Source organism: Rhopalosiphum maidis, chromosome 3, assembly GCF_003676215.2.
Source record: "Rhopalosiphum maidis isolate BTI-1 chromosome 3, ASM367621v3, whole genome shotgun sequence".
Taxonomy (NCBI): Eukaryota; Metazoa; Arthropoda; class Insecta; order Hemiptera; family Aphididae; genus Rhopalosiphum; species Rhopalosiphum maidis.
Genome location: NC_040879.1, coordinates 57,219,540 through 57,240,711, shown reverse-complemented (window position 1 = coordinate 57,240,711; position 21,172 = coordinate 57,219,540). Strand labels below are relative to the sequence as shown.

At 24.8% G+C, this 21,172-nt stretch overlaps 2 protein-coding genes across 2 annotated transcripts; both read right to left on the bottom strand.

Annotated features, from left to right (window-relative positions):
• Positions 1-1,557: 1,557 nt before the first annotated feature.
• On the bottom strand, positions 1,558-16,459 carry LOC113555961 (putative serine protease K12H4.7). The gene is made up of 10 exons (XM_026960616.2): positions 16,174-16,459; positions 14,405-14,627; positions 14,145-14,326; positions 13,323-13,558; positions 12,554-12,689; positions 12,287-12,473; positions 10,924-11,053; positions 9,410-9,542; positions 1,951-2,120; positions 1,558-1,809 (listed from the first exon to the last, which is right to left on the bottom strand). Exons 2-10 carry the CDS (start codon positions 14,594-14,596, stop codon positions 1,652-1,654), a joined length of 1,524 nt encoding a protein of 507 aa, XP_026816417.1. The 5' UTR covers positions 14,597-14,627; positions 16,174-16,459; the 3' UTR covers positions 1,558-1,651.
• A 3,049-nt stretch (positions 16,460-19,508) lies between these two features.
• LOC113557159 (enkurin-like) lies at positions 19,509-20,735 on the bottom strand. Its single transcript, XM_026962502.1, has 4 exons — positions 20,497-20,735; positions 20,060-20,280; positions 19,784-19,924; positions 19,509-19,688 (listed from the first exon to the last, which is right to left on the bottom strand). The coding sequence occupies exons 1-4, from the start codon at positions 20,714-20,716 to the stop codon at positions 19,509-19,511; spliced, it is 762 nt and encodes a 253-aa protein (XP_026818303.1). The 5' UTR covers positions 20,717-20,735.
• Positions 20,736-21,172: the final 437 nt, after the last annotated feature.

Here is a 21,172-nt window from a genome sequence, read left to right as displayed (position 1 = left end):
GAACTACTATATGAACTACTACTTACTTATAAGGAACTTTATAATATATTTTCAAACCTTAGCTTTAAAAATTGGACATGTAATACATTTTCAACTGCAAGACAATTTTTCGTGATTCTTATTAATTTTAACATTTATACTTCAAATGCTCATAAAATAAGTAATGCCTACCTATGTAGTTATGTATTTTAAATATTTATATCCATAAAAAAAATTTATGTCAGATTTTGTATTAATTTTTCAAATTTTTCGACACAGTAGCAAAATAATTTTTATCGGCATTTTTTATTTGTCTATAAATAATTAAAAAAAGATCAAATATTTTAAAAATGTTATCATATACCTTTAGAAAATTATTATTTCTTTAAACATTTGGTAAAAATTCAAGTAATTATTATATGCATTTATTCGAATAACGATTGTTATTGAATTAATGAATTATTACAAATTAACAAAAATCATTTGATAAGAGGAAATATTGAGTTTATTTCGTAAAAATCATTAACATTTAATCAGATGTTTTGCTAATTTTTTTTTTTTTGTATCATAGGTAGAAAAATTTTTGAAAAATCTTGTATTAAATTTCTTAATCTTATAAATAGAGAAAGAATATCTTTTATAAATTTCTAACATAATTCCAACATTTTTCAATTTTTGAAAAGAATTCTAGATTCAAACGCTTATAAAAAAGTGTTGTGATTATGCATATTGGATATTTTTTAATTTATAAATGTAAGACTTATAAAATATCTTGTTTATAACTTATATACAGTACCTATACACCAGTGGCATATTTACAAACTTATTTCTTTTTTTGGTAGATGGAGGAGAGTGTCAGTGAAATAATTTTTAAGAATAAACAAAATTTGTAATAATTTAATTATCATATAATGACATCATGTTTAATTTTTGGTACTAAATTATTGTTTTTCGGTAGGGTGCAGGGGACCCACCACCATAAATACTCCACTGGTATATGCGTACAAAACACACACGCACACACATAATTGTAAAATCAAAACAATCATTACTTCAGTGTTCCACTCAGAATCTAAAAAATTTGGAATAAAAAAAAGTGACAAGATGGGTAACTAATAACTATTTCTAGTAGATATTTTCTACAAAAAGTGTAGGTACAGTAGGAGTATCTTGTCATTAAGAATAGCTAGTATAGGAATTCTGTAGAATGATTAATATATTAATTTTTAATTCAATGATAAATCATTGCATACCTATACGATAAACGATTTAGAGTGAGGATGATTTGTCAGTTTAGGTATATTATTAATTTTCGATTATCATATATTTATATTGATATTCATTATTATAATACGTAATTTATTTACTAGGTATTAACAGCAGCACAACCAGAAGAGAAAGTTTAGGGGTTATCTCCCTCCAAAAAAATAAAATTAAATAAAAATGGTTTTACATCTTTATAAATATTAATATAAATGTAATTTTATAAGTGTTTAATACAAATATAAACATTAAACAGTTGTTATTAAAAAAAAGAAATGTACTTATTCATTTAAAAAATTCTATATCTATCTACGTTCTCACGTATGATATAATATTATTATTTATTATTCTTATTACCTAATACTAACTTATCGAAATTCAATTTTGAAATTAACAAAAATATTGGATTTTAAACTTTGTATTTAAATTCTATATTGTCGACTTCAGATGAGTTGTCATTTTCTGTCAACCATTCATTCAAAAATGCTCTAATCATCTCACGAGCATGTTTCAGCTGCGGAAGATCTGTAGGAGATGGAGGATACATGTTTGCACAATGAGCTGTCCCTGTAGAAAAAAACGTAAATCAATTTAATATTAGATATGAGGATTATGTTATTCTTGTATTATTTAGGTAAATGAAAATTAAATTAAATTATATTATCAAAAAATAAGTACATAATATATATACATAGTTTTAATGATTACCTTCAATATAAATTGCAACGTTATTTTTTGATTTTGTCCGAGTTATGCCTAATGCATGCCATGGATCAACAGATCCATGAACATAAATTACTCGGTTTTCTTTTATGTTCAATTCACCGTACATAATATTACTTCTTTTAATTCCATTGGACAAAATATCAAAATTATACCTAAAGAAAAGAATAATTTATAAAGTGACAATATTAAATATAGCGTGCAGATTGCAGACGCAGACATGCAATAATTTATAGTTATTATTGCAAGTTTATTATAAGTGTAATATAATGACTTATTAATTGTTATTCCTAAACGTATTTACTATTTTTTTGTATTGCAACACATACATACATAGACATGGGGTTTCCTAACTTGTAAACTCAATGGTCAAATAAAATTTAAAACTTCAGCCCTGCAGGTCAAAACAAAAATGCAATGGACATAATATAATGATAAAAAAGTGTAAATTATTAACAGCTGTTACGGAACACCTATATTTAAAAGATAAAGATACCTTTAAAATTAGTGTAAGTATAATGTTTTTTCCTCGTTCTTAAAAAAATATATTTAAATATTTATTAATAAATTATTGAATGTATTTATGTATATATTGAATATATATATATAGTATTATGTTTGTCGTTTTTTATAAAATATATATATATATAATAGAACAAAATAATATGAATTACTTAGTTAATTTTTAATTATTTTCAGATGCCAGTGCCAGTAAAAGCATATGAGTGGTCTGAATGTGGCCCGTGTGCCGTAGTTTAGAGGCTTTTGGCATAGATTATATACATATTGAAAAAATTATTTAAGTACCTATTTGAAGGTTTTTTTTTTTTAATGTGTTTTATTTTATTGCATACAAAACAATCCAATTTGAAATGTTTGGTAAATAAAATTTTTTTCTATTTTTTTTTTAGATTCTGAACGGAGTGATGAATCTATTGATTTTACAAAGATGTGTGTTTTTTTTATTTTTGTATCTGTTATCACGTTTTGGAGTAGTAATAATGCTTCAATTTTTGACTACAACCCCTCTTTGAATATGAAAATTCAGCTAGTTGGTACTCTAGTATCTAAGTAAAAAATTTTCAGTAGTTTTCAAAAGCGTCGGGAAAAAACCTGAAAAAAAAACGGAAAAACAGGAATTTTTACGCATAACCACTTTTTGACAAAATCGATTTTTTGATTTTGCTGTAACTTAAAAATGAATCATCGTAAATACTTGAATTTTTCACCAAATGTTTATATTATGGTTATCTATTTACGATTAAATTTTCAAAATATTTTGACCTTTTTAAGCTACTTATAGACAATTGAAATTTTCGACTTTTCTAAGTTTTTCTTAAAATGCCGATAAAAAAAATTTGGCTATCCAAAAAATCTTTAAAATTTAATACAAGGTTTATTATAAGTCGTACTTATCGTAGTTAAAAAAAAAATCAAAAATCGTTAGTCACAATTTTTGTTTATAAGCATTTAAAGTTCAAATGTTTACAAAATATATCAAAATCGCGAAAAATTGCTAGAAATTTTGAAATTAAAAATTCATAAAATTTTTGTGATTTATACTTAAGGTTCAAAAATCCAATACAAGGTTATCCATAAGATTTCCTTCAATTAATTGTAAAAAAAAATTTCAGCATCAATATATAAAACATTTTATGAGCGTATGAAATTTAATTTTTTACGAAATCGCGTAAAATAACGATATAGGTATTACAACTGAAATATAGGTAATAATATAATATATCCAACTAATTATCATTAACTGACAAATCATGTCCGTTCAAAATCGTTTTTCGTATATTGCATTCAAATTTAACACATTCATTATAGTGACCAGTAACCTACTCTCCATCTCTACTATAATAATGCCACTCTAAGAACGCTACTCGTTCGCGCACCCAAGTAGCGGAGGCGGTCAGAGTTGACGGCAGCTAGCGTTCGGGAAGGTTTAGTGGTGGGAATACGCGAGATCGGACGAATTTTGGTCGCCGCCCAATAGCGTTCTTACGATGGCCATACTATATACAGCAGAGCGATACCCACTTGCCCACTTTTTTTGTTTAAAAATAAAACCAGAATCACAGATTGATATTTGAACTATGCAATATGCATAGTATTGTAGTATCAAATATAATTGACTCATTCAAAAATTTTATTAAATTATGATAGTATAATTTATAATGTTTAAAATAATTGTTTTGAAATAATAAAAAAATGTATTTGTTATAAATATGTTGTGGTTTTGGGGGCATTTTCCTACTCCCAACACCCGAGTTGTACTCGTGTCATCGAGATGCAAATAACACTAATTATATCCATGAGTATTCTTATATAAATTGTTAGTTTATACATACATATAATAATTATAGCGTGCTAATTATTCATATACATCTGTACAAAAATTAACTTTTAGAACTTTTTTCATTTTTCTTTTAACCTAATTTATTATTTATTAGTAGGTAACTTTTAGGTACTAGGAGTCTATTTTAAACGGAAATTTATGTGAACATATTATATACATTATACATATATTATCATAGATTTTATAACAATAAAAAATTTATCATAACAAATAAGTTTTTAATAGAAGAGTTGTACCTATAAGTGTAAATCCAATAGGGAACTAATCATTACTTTCTAATCGATAATACAATTAAGAATTGAATACAGGCAACAACCTTCCCAATTGGGACCTATCTTGCGTTCTTATAGCTGCCTAGCTCTGGGTCAGAGAAAGATAAATTATATTACCTACATGAGTATACATTACATCTTCATGTACAATTATATAATTAAAAAAAAAAAACAATATTATAATCAACGCCATTTTACTACGTTAATTAAAATCGACAGAACAACGTATAATTTCAACCGAGATTAAAACAAACAATAAATTATTATTAATTACTTTTTACGAAAAAAATGTATATAGAAATGATATTAAAATTTTTAAGTTATAACGAAATAAAAATAACAAAATAGGTGCGTCATATTATAATAGATTTTATGACCGGAAGATGAAAACAGTAAGTAATCGCTATCCACTTTAATCAATGCGTTCTTAAAAGGTTATCAATTTATCACTTACCATACAGTTATTTTAAATTCAACTAATCCAAGTAAATACATATAAATCATGTTTGTTATAAAAAAATTATATTATAAATAAAACAATTACCATTATTTGAATAGCTAAAAAAACAAAAGGTAGGTTGCGGAGTTTAACATTTCAGAAAAATAATTACTAACCATCGTCTGGACATCTGGTACCTACCTATTTATTATAGCATAATTGCATTTATACTAGTTATAGACTATAGTTTAAGTTGCATTCTCTTAAATGAAAACAAAAATACACTTTAAGTGCTGAATTATGGGTATATATTATATAAGTTAAGTAGAACATTTTGATTTAAATGTCGAGAGCTTATACTAGTAATATTAGGTAAATAAATATAGGTGTCTGGTGGTCTCTTAGAATTTTTAATAGTTAAGTCACTGTCGGAGACAAATTAATGAAATTAATGGCCAGGGGTGAATTTATTTTTGGGACCATAATTTTACAAAAAAAGAATTTTTATAATAATTTATTAATTAATTTTTATTAGGTAGTTAAATAAGAAAAATATTTTCCTCAGAGAGAAAATTTACATTAAATAGTTAATTTATTAAAAAATACAATTTAAGTATAATAGTTAAAATTTAAAATTTATGGTAATAATACAAAAATACAAACAAATGATTGTTTAAAATATTTTTTCCTAGATTTTCTTGATGCAAAAATATCTAAGACTCAGTAAAATAAGAGTTTTTTACTAATGTAATTTTCGATTGACATGATTATTAATAAGTTCATTCTCTTTGTGTTGTTTTAATTTTCGTTTTTTTGTATCAGAGAGATACTTTCTAGAAAAGATTGGATTTTATCAAATTATTTTAAAATTATTAAATGATTAACTGATATTTTAAAATAAATTTAAACACGATAAGTTTGATGTTGTGCTACTCAAATGAAATAATACTGAGTATAAATACGTAAGAATATGGTACAATATAATTATGTACAACAGAAAACGAACAAATAACTAACACGTGAATGATATACTATTGTGGATATAGCTATTAACCAGTTAGGATTTCAAGTTTATTTTCCATGTAATTAAACTTTCCTTTCAAGCTATAAAATAAAATAAAATAGCACAATTTATTGCGTGATGTATGTACCTATCTAATTCAATAACATGGTTGTCACAGACATTTATTTCAAATAATTAATATGATTGTAACTACAAAACAAGTTTGATGGAATTAATTTTTAATTCCTTTTTCCTTAAATGATTAAAAAACTGAAGAATTATAGTTAATAAAATCCACACTTGACTTTATTCGGTTTTATCAAAATTATTAGATTAGTTTCGATTTTACTTAACAACTGCTATCACTTAAGGAATGTTTGAAAACTAAAAAAAAGAAAACAATAAAAGAACTTGGTGAGTTTTTTTTGGAAAATGAGCTTTTGTCAATATATAGTGTCATTTAGTGATTGTAACACTTTTTTGAGTTAATCAGTAACTGTAGCATATGCCGAACGTCAATTATCTAAATTGAAGCTAATAAAAATATATTTGAGGAATTCTACCAGTCAAGACCGATTACAAAATATCGCACTACTCAACATCGAAAAACAACAAATACTGGAATTAGACATTTGATAAATTATAATTGATTTTGCTAATATTAAAATGAGGAAAAATAATTTTCTTAAACGATTAAATGTATTTTGTATTATTATACTTAGATATTTGTGTTATTATTATAATATTTAAATACTATTATATATTATTATCTACATAACTACCTATGTAATATAAAAAATAATTTAATATTGAATCAGTAAGCATATTTATAATTTCAATTTATTTTTATAAGTATCAAGTTTTGTAGCAAACAGGGACCTCAACAATTAAAGTATAATAGTTTAATTAAAATATGGCATTCCAGCATTCGTAATATAATTAACATACAATAATTTAAAAAAAAATTGTTCACCACTTATTAGACGTTGTTTGAATTATTCTCTAAACCCTACTGCACTCGGAGAAAATATAGTTCTAATTTCTATGATTTCATTCCATTGATTTACTATTTTATTGTTTTCTTAAAATGTATGACAAATTTCATCATTTCAAAGATAACATAATCAATTCAAAAATATTTTCTTTAATTTAAGAATAAAAATATACAATTACATTTTGGCAAATCCATTGATTATATTATTCAGTTTTCTTTAAAATAAAGAAAAAAAAAATATTTTGTTTTATGTTCAACTGACTTAGAAACAATAAAAGATATCTTCTTTTTTACGCATAATTATGATGTTGTACTAATGAAAAATAGTACCTACTTAATTTGTTAACAAAATGGTTTAAAACCAATAGCTTATTACATTAAATACATTTACTATCAATCTTTACATCAATGTTACTTTTCCTGTAATCAATGTTATCGGATATCATAATTCAAGTTTTCTAAAATAGTATTAGTTTTAAGGAAAACATCTTAATGTTAATGGAATATTATCAATATTTCGTTTTTTCTCAATTTAACAACTGTAAAATGGTATTGAATTAATAGTATTTTTCGTTATATTGACGAAAATATATTTTTATAGTTTAAGATAAAAAAATATCAGTCAATTAGTAGAAAAGTTTTGGCGTCGCTTTATGACATAGGTATATTATGTAAGATCGCAGCAAACGCGTACATTACTACTGCGCAAACTATTATAGCTTTTATTTGTATAAGAAGTGTCTAATATTAAAACATTTTAAACTAAATCTGTTTAGTAAATTTATTTATTCTGTATTCTTTTAGGACTGAAACAAATGGAAAGCAGTTATTTAAATCTTATGTTCTATTTTTAAAAAGAGTACTTGGACTCTATTATTATAGTACTCTATTATTCCCCCTCCAATTTTTTTTATCAAGCTATAGTGTTTATACGGTGCTATAATGTATTTATTAAAATTATATAGAACAGGTATAAACATTAATATTTAATTCTTTAAATAAATTTGTTGTATTAAAATATTGTATGTTCTGTATTTTTCTATGCTAAGGGTAATATAATATACATAAAAAACATGAAAATATAAACAGATATTGTTGATAAATAGTAAATAAATTAAAAAGATAATTAATAAGAATATCCAAGTTTAATTACACATGAATTATACTAATCGCATAACTAAACAATGTTTAACGTAAAATAAAAAAAACAGCTCAGAAATAACGGCTTAAATGCTCAGGATTTGGCATCAATGAAAATTCAAACTGTAGTTGATAGGTGTTAGTATTAAGTTTCTAAGCATAGGTAGGAACAACAGTAACAAGAACAAATCCCGCTCTGGCGGATTCGGGCGACGCTTTGATTAACATGGTGTTCGAATTTTTTGCATTTTTTTAAAAAAAAATCATTATATTGAAGGAAAATTTACTTTTATCTAGTACATTAAATCTTTAGTTTAAAGATATTAAGGTTACAATTTAAAGGTGGTAGTATTAATCTTATTACAATTAATATTTGTTTCTATTATATGATTTCTTACTATGAAAGAAATAATTTCTTTAAATTGTTTATATTCATAATTAATTTAATGGAAATTTTATTATTTTTCAAGAATTATCAACTTCATTAATTAAACGAAATCAATAACTTGAATATAATGAGTTGACTTCATTGGATCAAAATCATACCTGTTTTTCATTGATTTAACATGCGTTTTTCATTAATTAAATGACATTTTTCTCTGAGTGTGGTACAATATCCAAAATTTAAAATGTTTATCAGATATCGCTGGACAAGTACTTGTACTACTTAAAAATTATATTTCGAGTCAATAAACAACAACCACGTATTTACCTTTTATAAATGAATTATGTATGTTTATTTGTTAGATGATTAGATGACAGTTATTTCTGTAATGCAGTTTGTCATATAATCATATAGTATTAAATTGATATACATCATCACCCCTATAATTTAATTTAATTTATCTATAAGTTGTAATGACCCCAGCCCCTATCTTCCAAGTGTAAATTATTGAGAACATTCCCACGTCTATTTAAGTCAAATAATAATATACAACTTATAATCAATCAATCAATCCGTTATTTTGATTTCTTTTAAATTGTGAATTTTGAATACCTAGCTACCACATTTTGGTATTTAAATACTTAATAAATTGTAATCAATTTCAAGAAAGCACGTATTTTTATGAATCGTTTATTTTTAATTTTTTTAGTTGATTTATTGAGTAATTTGTATTTAATTCGGATTGCTTAAAGGTACATCAACTACTTTCCTTCTATTTAGATATTTGTATAGGTATTTTAATATATGTATATATATATATATATAATAATAATATTAATAAACACTTACAACTTTCCAAAAATATCAGAGCACATATCAATAAAAAATGAAGCTGGAAACTGATTACCAAACACATGATCATCTTGATTGGATGTTTGAAAAAAGCCAAACTCTGTACAAGTTTGATATGTCCATTGTCGACCTGTATAAATATACTTTATACATTATAATGATCAAATATTCTTTGACTAAGAACATGTTTATTTTGATAATAAAGTGATAACAGCTTATAACTGTTACGAGTCAAATAACACAATATTAAATCTATAATTCTGAATATACAAAACTACAAAATTACATCACTATTAATTGTATGAATTAAACTTGTGTATTTAAATAAATACCTTTTTCCAATTAAATAAAACTGGTAAAAGGGTCAAAAGTAAAAAATTGGCGTTATCTATGATTAAATTTTCAAAATATTTTGACTTTTTTTAAGCTACCTATTTATAGACAGTTGAAATGTTCGATATTTCTAAGCTTTTTTTTTAAATGCCTTTAAAAAATGCTTATTATAAGTTGTACTTATCGTAGTAAAAAAAAATTAAAAATCGTTAGTCACAAAAAAGTTTGCTGTTGCATAAAATCGTAATGTTGTCAATAACTGCAGAATGGGATGTATACGCAATCCTCGATTATTGACATAATTAATACCTAATAAATCTACTAACTGGTCCATAACAATCAGTTTTGGAAATCGATAACGTTTCAAAAATGTATTGTTGTTGTATTTTTCAAACGGATCTTCCATATTACGAATATACTTTCTTGGAATTTGTTCAACATGAAATTCGTCGAAATATTCATCAACCATTTCTACATAATTAATAAAGTTATATAAATCGTCCATATCTACTACTATATTTTTTAGTACTACAAGTATGCAACTCTTTAAAATTTAAATTTTGAGCACGAAAAATATTGATAGTACATAAAAAATAACAAATTTATGTATCACCTAAGACTTATGTGGCGGAATTGGAGCGCATAACTTTATGTGTTTGTTTATGGCCTATGCAACACATAAATATCACTGTGCAAGACAAAATTGTTAAAAAAAATTATGTTTTACATAACTATGTCTTATGTGACACATAAAATGACTATGCATACGGGCATAAATGTTTACAAAATATGTCAAAAATCGCGAAAATTAATTTGATCATATTTTGACCGGTAAAAATGTATTTTAGTATAGATTGATGAACTTACAAAGAACCTTGTATATTTAATTTTCAGATATTATATAGATATATTTTTATAAATTACAAAATAATTTCAAAATATTCGAGATTTTAGGAATTTGGTCAACATTTTAAATTTGAACGCTTATAAAAATATACTGTGACCATACATTTTCAATACTTTTTAGTTGGTAAATGAAAAACTTCAGTCAAATAAAACTAAATATATTTTAAAAATACCAACAACTCTGGCATAATATATAACGACATAAAATTAGTACATAATATTATATATTCTACGGATTTGTTTAAATTAAATACTAATTAGTAATAACTAACCTCCTGCTGCTGAATCACTGTTCCAGCTTGTATTCAAATAAGAATCAATCATCTTTTTATAGACGTGTTCTGTACAAGTTAAATTATTAATGGATAACAGTTTGTTATTAACTTCTGCATACCTGTCTAACTTATAAAAAAAAATAATAACATAGTAATCTTGTAAATGACTTTTGGTATATATTATTTAAAGTATCTACAATCTACCTATACTACGGTATAGTGGTACTTTACCATTATTATTATAAGTTATACCATTGAGTATAGACAGGATATCTATACTTAGGATATACAGGAGTTTGGATTTTTAGGCTAATTATATTAAGTTCAGTACTTTTTCTGGTTTGACAGAAATAATATTTTAAGATTTTAGTTCTGAATTCGGTTCAATAATAATAATAATTTTGGGCTCTGGTTCTGGTTTAAAAAAAATGTTTAATAATAGAAAACTTTTACCAGGCGTTGTGTTTAATGAAATATGATGGGAAATACAATCAATGTATTACGTCGAAAACCGGCATTAAAAATATGTTATGTGATATTAAAATTGTATTTTGTATATAAAACATTAAAACTCAAAAAATACATATTCTTTTATTTTGTATAATAAAGGTTTAGGTTTCTGTAGAGTGTAGAGATTTTAAAAATTAAAGGTTTTGGTTCCAATTCTGGTATATGCATTTTACATGCATTTTTTATTATTCAAACTGGTACTATCATAATGATTCGGTACTTTAGGTTAAAAGTTACAACTCCTGGTAACTAATATAGTCAGTGGTGTTCCCATTTATTTTTTTGAGTGTATATTATATCAGCAAATATAAACATTTAATACAATAAGAATATTTTTCTTATGGTCTATAGAAGTTAAGCCGGTAAAGAGCGTGTCAATAATATGAAAAAAAATTTAGATTGAGAGCATACGCAGTATACCCATAATATTGAAAAAAAATCTTGAGAGTATACGGCGTATATGTAGAGTATACCCTATGGGAACACCCCTGAGTATAGTATATAATAGTGTATAATCTATATAATATATTTAATGGTTATGTATTTTAGTATTATGTGAAATGTATAAATCCAACAAAAATGCATACCTACTACCTATATTAAATAATATGGTCAATATAGATATATAATAAAGCAATATTTTATAATTTATTAGAAACGTATACAATTGTATTGTAATTGTATAATGTATACTTGTAAGTTAATACAAATTCACGCAGTATTACCATACAGGCTACATTGTATACAAATACAATTATGTTTATTGTCTTCATATTGCTCTGTGTAGAATCCAAAACTTTGTGTCAGGTAACTATACTGCATTATTTTAGCTTATAAATAAAATACTTACTGCTGTTATTATTGTTTTGTTAACCATAATATCACATAAAGTTTCCAATGTTACTAATGACCGTTCAGGATTTTCATAAAGTCTATTATCCTTATTATATTGTACAATATCAGCAAAATTTCCAGCTAAAGTCTCAAACAAGTTTTCCACGTCATTTTTTGTGTTTATATTTAAGGGATCGCATAATCTGAAAAATAACAATAAAGTTTAATTTTTAGATATGTGTTAAAATTAAGTTAATTTATAATATACATATTATGTACCTACTTAAATTTGTTTTCAATTATTTTTGCTCCTTTACTTGTTTTGATTTGGCTATCGATCATTTGATTTGCTTGTTTGATTTGTAATACACATTCCGGTGAATACGTTGCTAATGCATTTTCAACCACCTTAAAATATTCTACAAAAATAAAAGTAGGTACAGGGTAAAATAATTAAATATTGTCATAAAACAAGTATGAGTATTGATTTTTCTAGATTCATAATTTTTTAAGTGATTTAACAAATAATAATTATTATTTATTAAATTTTACCGAAGTACAATAGGTAAACCTATTAGTTATTCGTAATATTTAGATGTTTCAAATTGTGTTTTTAATTTGTATTTTTCGTAATTTTATTAGACAGCGCTATAGTTATTATTATAGATAAACACTAATTTGAGAAATATGTACCTACTCGTAAGTTAAAAATTTTTATTTAAATATCTCGAACAAATTTTCGTTTGTCTACTATACGAATAGTATGAGGAAAATCATGTTCGATATTTAGAGGATAATTATTTGTTTTTGTGTAGGCGCAACTTGCAAATATTATTTATTTATTTCCAATTGGCAGGCAATTTTAGTCCATCGATGTTTATTAATTTTAAAATGTATTTAATTTTAATAACTTTTTTAAATTCAAAATAAACTTGAACGAGATTAAAACTTGATTTTAAAATTTAGTTAAAAAAAAAAAATTAAAAATTAAATTAATTTATCCATTTTTATATCCAGTATCATCTATTATAATCTTATAAGTTATAACATACCTTTAAAATCTATTTTTGCTAATAAAGGACCACTTGAAGATACTGCAGCATGCACTAGATGTGGAAATTTCATTCTCAACCATGCAGCCAAAGATCCTGGGTAAGATCCTCCAAATGCTATCCATTTAGTAGTAGCTGGAATGTCATACTTTGTTCGAATATTGACTATAAATTCCGCCAAATCCGTTAATGCTTGTTCACTACTCAAGTATACTAAATTTTTGGTACTCATATCTCTAAAACATAAATATTATTAATTATTATACAGTTTTAAATATACGAGCAGGGTCATATTTAGCCTATTTTTTACCAGGGGCAAAGTATAAAATTAGCGCCCTCTCATAATTCAGACCCCTTTATTATGTCACTGTTATTTGGTAAATTGATGCCCCCCCGCCCGACTAAGACTTCCGGGAAAGTGCCTCGGTCCGCCCCATCCCTAGATCTCGCCTTTATACGAGTATATATATCATACATACATATGACTTAAATTAACAACTGGTTACTAGAACAAAAAAAAAAAAAAAAAATAGAATGTAATAAAAGTTTAAATTTTGACATAATCTCTGAAACCAGTTTTCATTAGTATTTTTTTTTCAGTATATTATAAACAGTAAAAACACGGTAGATAAGTACTATTATATTTATATATTAAATTAATTGTTATCTAAAAATAATATGTTTTATATATACTATTATTTGTGAATTTGAGTCTGAGTTTATGACTAAAACCAAATACTATTAAATATATTTTATAGTGTATACTAATGTACTATGTAATAATAGCAAATTCTTTGAAATAATATTTACAAAAATTCTTACTCAGTAGGATGGCTTTTTCCATAATACCGATGTTCCAATTGAAAACATAAAGCATTAAATTCTTCAGCATAATTAATCCAAGCTCCACTGTACATCCATTTGGCTGAAATAGGACCTTCTCCTCCTATCATCAAAAACACAGGGCCATCTTTTTTGTAATATTTCTGGTTTACTTGATATCTCTTAAAAACATTACATTGAATTTAAATTCACGTATATAATATGAAGAAATATAAACTTTTTAAATTATATTATTATACCTGTTTCCATGTTCTATTATCAGTAGGATTAAAGTGATCTAGTTTTTGTATAAACCATTTGTCTTCAACGTCGATCACATTTTTAGTTAACGGTGAATTTGGTTCACCTAAACCCACGCGTATTTTTTTTAAACAATGTGATGGTGAACTCCATAATACACCACACAAAAATACACAATATATGAATTTCATTGTTCAAAAAAAAAAAATTAATAATAAGAATCTGAAAAAAAAAACAAAATAGGTTTAAGATTTTTATTGGTTCAATGATTGTATTCATTTTATATACAATAATTTTGAGGATAGGTTCTGGTATTAATTAAGATATATAGTTTTGTCATTTGGAATGCCAGAAGTAAAAATCAAAAAAATAATCGTGGAAATAAATTTAAAAAAATAGTAGATATCTATATAGTAATACTATATAGGTAACAGCGGATTTTGACAAAATCGATATTTTGTTTTTGTAGTTTAAAACAGTTTTAATATTAATTAACAAGAGGGACTATTTTTACCAATTATTTATGTAAGCGTTTTTTAGGGAAGATATTATAATATGTTAATACGGGTACTATTTTTTTTTTCATGGACGTCTTTAGAATGGTACCAAAAGGACCATATGCCACCATATGATTTTATTAAAACTTTATTTCTGTACATATGTGATATATATAAGATCTCACTAATTATAACAGTAAAATAATCTATAGTCTATAATATGTCTATATAGCTTATAAAATATTTCTAGAATAACCATTTTGATATTCCCCGAGGATCCATTTTATCTTACGGTCGTATTCTCACTGTCATTTAGATAGGTAAGGATAACCATTTTACAATTAGTTATAAATATGGACCGTGTAAATAAAAAAAATCTACAATTATTGGAACTGCTTTTTGTACTGGTTTAAACTTTTAACCAGAACCAGTGGAACTCTAACGTTAATGTATATTAACCCTAATAACTTACATTTTTCAACAACCAGAACTGGAACTAGAATAATTTAATGGAAATTAAGTACCGAATAAAGAACCAGAGGTCAGTACTCTGCAGACTGCAGTACATGTACTAACAATATTTAAAGTTAAATTTACTAGAAATATTATTGAATTATTCAAAGTAGCTTACAGTGAATAAGATATAATATATAAAATTGTATACATAATTATCTACATATTACAAAATTATAAATATAAACAGTTCAAAATAAAATTACAAATCGTTAGAGTACCCATTACATTATAATTTATAATAATTCGTTAAATTTTGTATAAACCTTCTTATAACTTACTATCGGTGATGTATGAATATTACCATTGATTTTATAATATATTATAATTGCTATATTGGACAGTATATACGTTAGTAATAATTTGTTGTCAATTTGTCATTAAAATGTATAGTATTATAGGTATTTAAAATATGTGGAAATCTAATACTTAATGATTAAATTACATTCCGAGTGTATATTTATAATTACATAGGTATAGTTCATTCATAATTAGATATATATCATCTTGTTGATAGTAGGTAGTTATAATCTATATACCTATATATAATGCATATTACATTATGATGAAATAATTATGGTACCTAACTGATTTGATATTTAGGTATAAACGCGTTTAGTGTATACTATATATATTGAATTATATAGAATTACTATTGTAATATAATACTTTATTAGATTATTAAATCATTTTTAAAGAAACTATATCTTATTTATGTTTAAAAGTATAATAAGTATATGGTATAACTGATTACTTACTCGTAATTCGTATTATATAATAGCAGGTATTGAATAGATCGTGCGTCACAGAATTGTTCGGAAATACAATATGAGAACGATTCACATAAATAATTGTTACGGAAAATAAATACTGTTTGATTTAATAACTAATTTGTTATTACGTTATTTAGTTTTAAATAATATTGTTTGATTTTTGATTGTCTTTTTCGAAGCGCTAAAGCAATTGTAAAAATACAACAACCTCGTGTAGGTAGGTATTCATACAACAACTGGTAAAGTGTTCATTGCAATGCCGCAATCGAAATGACAGAATGCTGATTGACTAACAAAATTAAAGCGATTTCCCCTTCTCCAATACTTAAATCAATTGCCACTCATTATATATATATTGTTTGTCGTTTTGTTATCGCTCGAACACAGTCCAATAACTATATACATATTAAATATATAAAAATATGTTTATATATTTTTTATGTAGATCAAATATTGAAATATATAATAGGTACCCATTATATTATGTTTAACATTATTATGTTACGGATTCATTTTAACAATATAATATCTTTTATAATATGTACCATGTTATAATATAATGTAATCTATACATAGGTATAGAACTTACCTAAATTACTCATTTGTTTCACAATTTGAATGCTAGTAAACATTTTTCGGGAGGTAATTTCAATAATTATTTTGATAATAGATAATAGCATTTTTATTTATTAATGAAATAAAAAAATCAACACAACAAATTAATTAATGACTTTCAATTTTTATTTCTAAGAAAAATGAGATATTGTTGTTAAGTTGAAGGTGACTTTTGATAATTACGGGTTCACATATTACTCTTTTTTCAAGACTCCAGAATAATTATTGTGGTTTTTCTCTTTTTATAGTAATTAAATATTTTGATAATAAAGAACTATTATCATAAGAATAGAAAAATTTTATTCAGTTCAGACTTTTGCTATGTATAACATATAAATTATAAAATGTATTGATTGTTGCGTCTTTTCTGGCTTTTCTATTGAATATTGATGGACATAAAAAAATAAATAAAAGTAAAAATTCTTTGTAGGATATAAAAATAATTATAAAGGTATTAAATAGTCTTATCGCAATTAATAATATATAATATATATAATTGGTGTCCGCATCTACATTAGGTAGACTTTTGTTGATCATTGTTTGTTTGGAGTGTTAAGACGATATAGTAAAAAAAATGTTCATTGATTGACCTTGTGAGAAAAAATATTTTTTATTATTAATCAAAATTTGTGGCAAATAAAATATATGTTAATTATTATAATAATATTATAGTTACAACGTGGGATTGGATTGATATACGTTATAAGAAATTTCGACATTATTGCTTTATAGTATTCAAGTATTAAATTTTTGTCCCTTTAAAAAGTAATTTTTTATAAATAGGCTTAGTTTTTGCAAGATAATATATTAATATACAAAGTGTAACAGGACTATTTAACAAATATAGTAACATTTGTAATAGAAATTTGTCAAATAGTCTAGTTACACCTTATATATGTGACCGAGTGACTAACTTTAGGTTATTAATGTTACTTGCTTACTTGCTGACAACGAAGCGATAGGTAGGTACCTACATAATTTTCTCAAAACTAAATGAATATTGTTTTAATCAATTAGAAATATTTAATAAGTATTTTTTTAAATAATCGGGAAAAACAAACAAAAAATTAAGGAAAAACAAGAATTTTTACACAAAATCAGTTTTTAACAAAATCGATTTTATTGTTTTTTTTGTGTAATTCAAATTTGAAATATTTACGTGTAATTACATATTAATAACAATTTTAACCAAATCATGAATAATTTTTTTTTGTTTGATATTATTTAAAGAATATTAATCATATCATTAAAAAGCCTATCATTATATTAGCTTAACAACACTATGATAATAATAAATAGTAAATATTAGTATATCAAATAGTAAATATTATATCAAATAATAAATATTATAGACTAGGTTCTAGAGTATAGTCTTATAGAAGGACAGAACCACAGAACTACAGAAGGTATTTATAGAATAGAATATGTATGAAATTTGTTTTTATCAAAAATTAATTGAAGCCATTAGTGGTGTATTAAGTAACTAGTAATAGAAAAACAAATTATTTATAACAATATAAATATATTATAGCCAAATAAGAAAATATCCTTAGAAAATAGGCTGATAGGTTGTTTCCACTCAGTATCGTTTTTCATGTATAAAGATTTTCCATTGAATTTAAATTTAAAAAATCTATTACGGAAGAAACCTACATAACAACGAGTATATTTACCTAATAAGTATAGTAGGTAGTTACTAGTTAGTAGTAATATTCCGTTATAATTTTTCAGAGTGACTTTTCTGGTTTTTTAACTACTTGCATCTGTCGTTCAGTTATTAATAAACTTATAAATATTTTTTGTTCCTATATTATATAATATGAATAATACACGTATTATTACAACAAATTGTTCAAATAATTCTAATCAATATATAAAAGCTGAGTGAAAACTGAAAAGGTAGATAATATTAAATAATGTATAATATTTTTAGTTGTACATATCCAATTGTACCTATCTATTATGTGTATATAAATATTGATATAAACGTAATATATATTATACTTTTACAGTTTTAAATGCTACTAGTTTGATCTTTGATCCAATTTGTAGCAGTTTTGTGTGTTTTTGTAGTAAGACTAATTAACAAGACTTGTTAGTTGTTTAGTTATCTTTAACTTCTGTAGGAACACAATCGTCAACGTTTTACTATTCTTTTTAAAATATGGCTTATATTAATCCAATATGTATTAAATAAATCATATTATTTAATTATATACCTACCATAAAATAGCTGAACTATAGCTTTATAGGCGTTTTATAAGTTATACATAGTATTACGCATAAAGATTAAAACCAAGTTTGGTTATTTTTAAGTTTTGTTATATGTGTATTGACGTATTGTATACATTTTTTATGAAATGTTTTATTTATTATCATAGTTTTTAATTATTATTAAATATAAAGCATTACTTTAGTTATTAAGACTATTTTAATTCTAACAAACAATAATGTTAATAAATGATTAAAACATTAATATTTAATTACATACATAAGGTAAAATCTTTATTTCTTGTGTTGAATTTTTTTATTCAAGTTAAGTAGTACAAATTATTTTTCTGAGATAAGTACAACAACAGAAAGTGCAGTACGTGTATTGCAATGAATATTTACTACTGACGACAAAACGAACATGACAATTTGTAAACAGTTAGGGACCTATAATGTAATGTATGAAAGGTAGGTACTTGAGAAAACGACTAAGCCTACAAGTCTTCATCACACACATATAAGTTCGGGTACTTTTCTAAAAGGTCGATATCTTTTTCCAAGCTTTTTAATTGATTTTCCAAATTGGTTTTCCGATTGATTTTTGTCACTGAATCTGTGAGCATCGGCAACAACAAAAATTGTTTGTGCAATTCAGCCCAATTGATCTTTAGTCCCTAGTCAAGAACGTGGCCAGAAATGATTGGCGAAGAATAAGTACTCTGAGAGAAAGGTTACAAATAATTGAATTTTACCATTTTAACCCACTTACTGTTAATAACACGTAACGCTCTTCTTCAGGCAAACGGCGCAATGGCGGTTTGATCGCCCTTATTCGTTCGATCTCTTCCTGCCTAATGGTTTCGTTTTTTTTGTAAATTTTCTCAATATAGAAAGGCAATTTTCCGAAATCCTCCAATCACACAAAATTTACATTTAAAAAAGTAATATTTTAATACGGCCTCCACAGTAAATATAGAAAACATTTTAATAATAATAATAATAAACAATGTTTTTTTTAAATTATTTTTTTACTTAATCGACTCACCTTCTTTAACACGTACAAAGGCTCTAAGCCGGCTTCATCCAAAACTATTATGTGCCCGTTCCTACTGTCTTGTACCCGATGTTTTGGTAATGGTGGTGCCTTTCTTACTACGTCAACAACGTTTTTATGCAAAAAATTTCTCGAGATTTTTTTTTTCGGTGACGGTTTATTAGGGTAACGTAGACACTGAACTGGATTTTTGTCACTTGTTTTAGTTTTTTCTATAAATTACCCAATAAAACATTAGTGAACCACCTACGTTAAGTGGATAAGTTTCAAAGTGTTTGAAGAATAAATCTCCGAGATAAGTATGAAGAAAAAAATATAAAAACAATAGGTGTTATGGATTTCGACAATACTATGATACCATAAGGTTATTGATAGGTTGGTTTATAATATTAGTATATTACCATGATTTATATATCTTAGTATCTTACCGACAAATGGTCTAATAACTTTTCTGGATTTTTTTTTTAAAAACTCAGATGGTTCATTGACTTTGACTTCAGCATAGCCCATCGTTTGGTGACATCTCTTGTTTAATTGGAATTCCCTTCGTATAGAATTATTAAACATTGAACGATGAATCGGAGGTTTGATCACTGGTGTTTTCGGTCTTTGAATCAAGTATTTTATGTTTTCCTGGTAGTTACTCATGTTAAGTTTTCATATATACCTAACTGAATATAAACTTTTATTAACAACTTAATATTTTGTATTTTTGTCCTTCGTGCAATGTAAAAATGGAGATCGCAAATATTTGGTATTAAATCAACAACGACGAATATATTATAGTTAAGTATAATAAGTAAAATAAATATTACTTAGCGACATACCTACTGGTAAAAATATAATATACAAATGCAATGCTGTGTTAAAACCAGCAATTTTTTTTTTGTACATTTTTGATTAATTGATATCATAAACTACCACTTTGCCTCTGTCTTATAATTTTTGACTAAGATTATATTATATCTAGTTTAGTTACTCGAGTTGAATAGGAAAATTTGTATAATTTGTATTATTATATAAGCCGCGAAAGAGTTAGCAATATTGGAAAACATAAAGCTAATATTATGTTGTTTTTATATACAAAATTATTATATATAACTA

Bases quoted from the DNA above. Each gene is read 5' to 3' on its own strand.
- LOC113555961 (XM_026960616.2), bottom strand. From the start codon at position 14,596: ATGAAATTCATATATTGTGTATTTTTGTGTGGTGTATTATGGAGTTCA. The intron at 13,559-14,144 runs GTAAGAATTTTT...TTTATGTTTTAG, and splicing joins GGAAAAAGCCATCCTACTGA to AGATATGAGTACCAAAAATT. The intron at 9,543-10,923 runs GTTAGTTATTAC...ATATTTATACAG, and splicing joins CAGTGATTCAGCAGCAGGAG to GTCGACAATGGACATATCAA.
- LOC113557159 (XM_026962502.1), bottom strand. From the start codon at position 20,716: ATGAGTAACTACCAGGAAAACATAAAATACTTGATTCAAAGACCGAAA. The intron at 20,281-20,496 runs GTAAGATACTAA...GGTAATTTATAG, and splicing joins AGTTATTAGACCATTTGTCG to AAAAAACTAAAACAAGTGAC. The intron at 19,689-19,783 runs GTAAGTGGGTTA...GTTCTTGACTAG, and splicing joins AGCGTTACGTGTTATTAACA to GGACTAAAGATCAATTGGGC.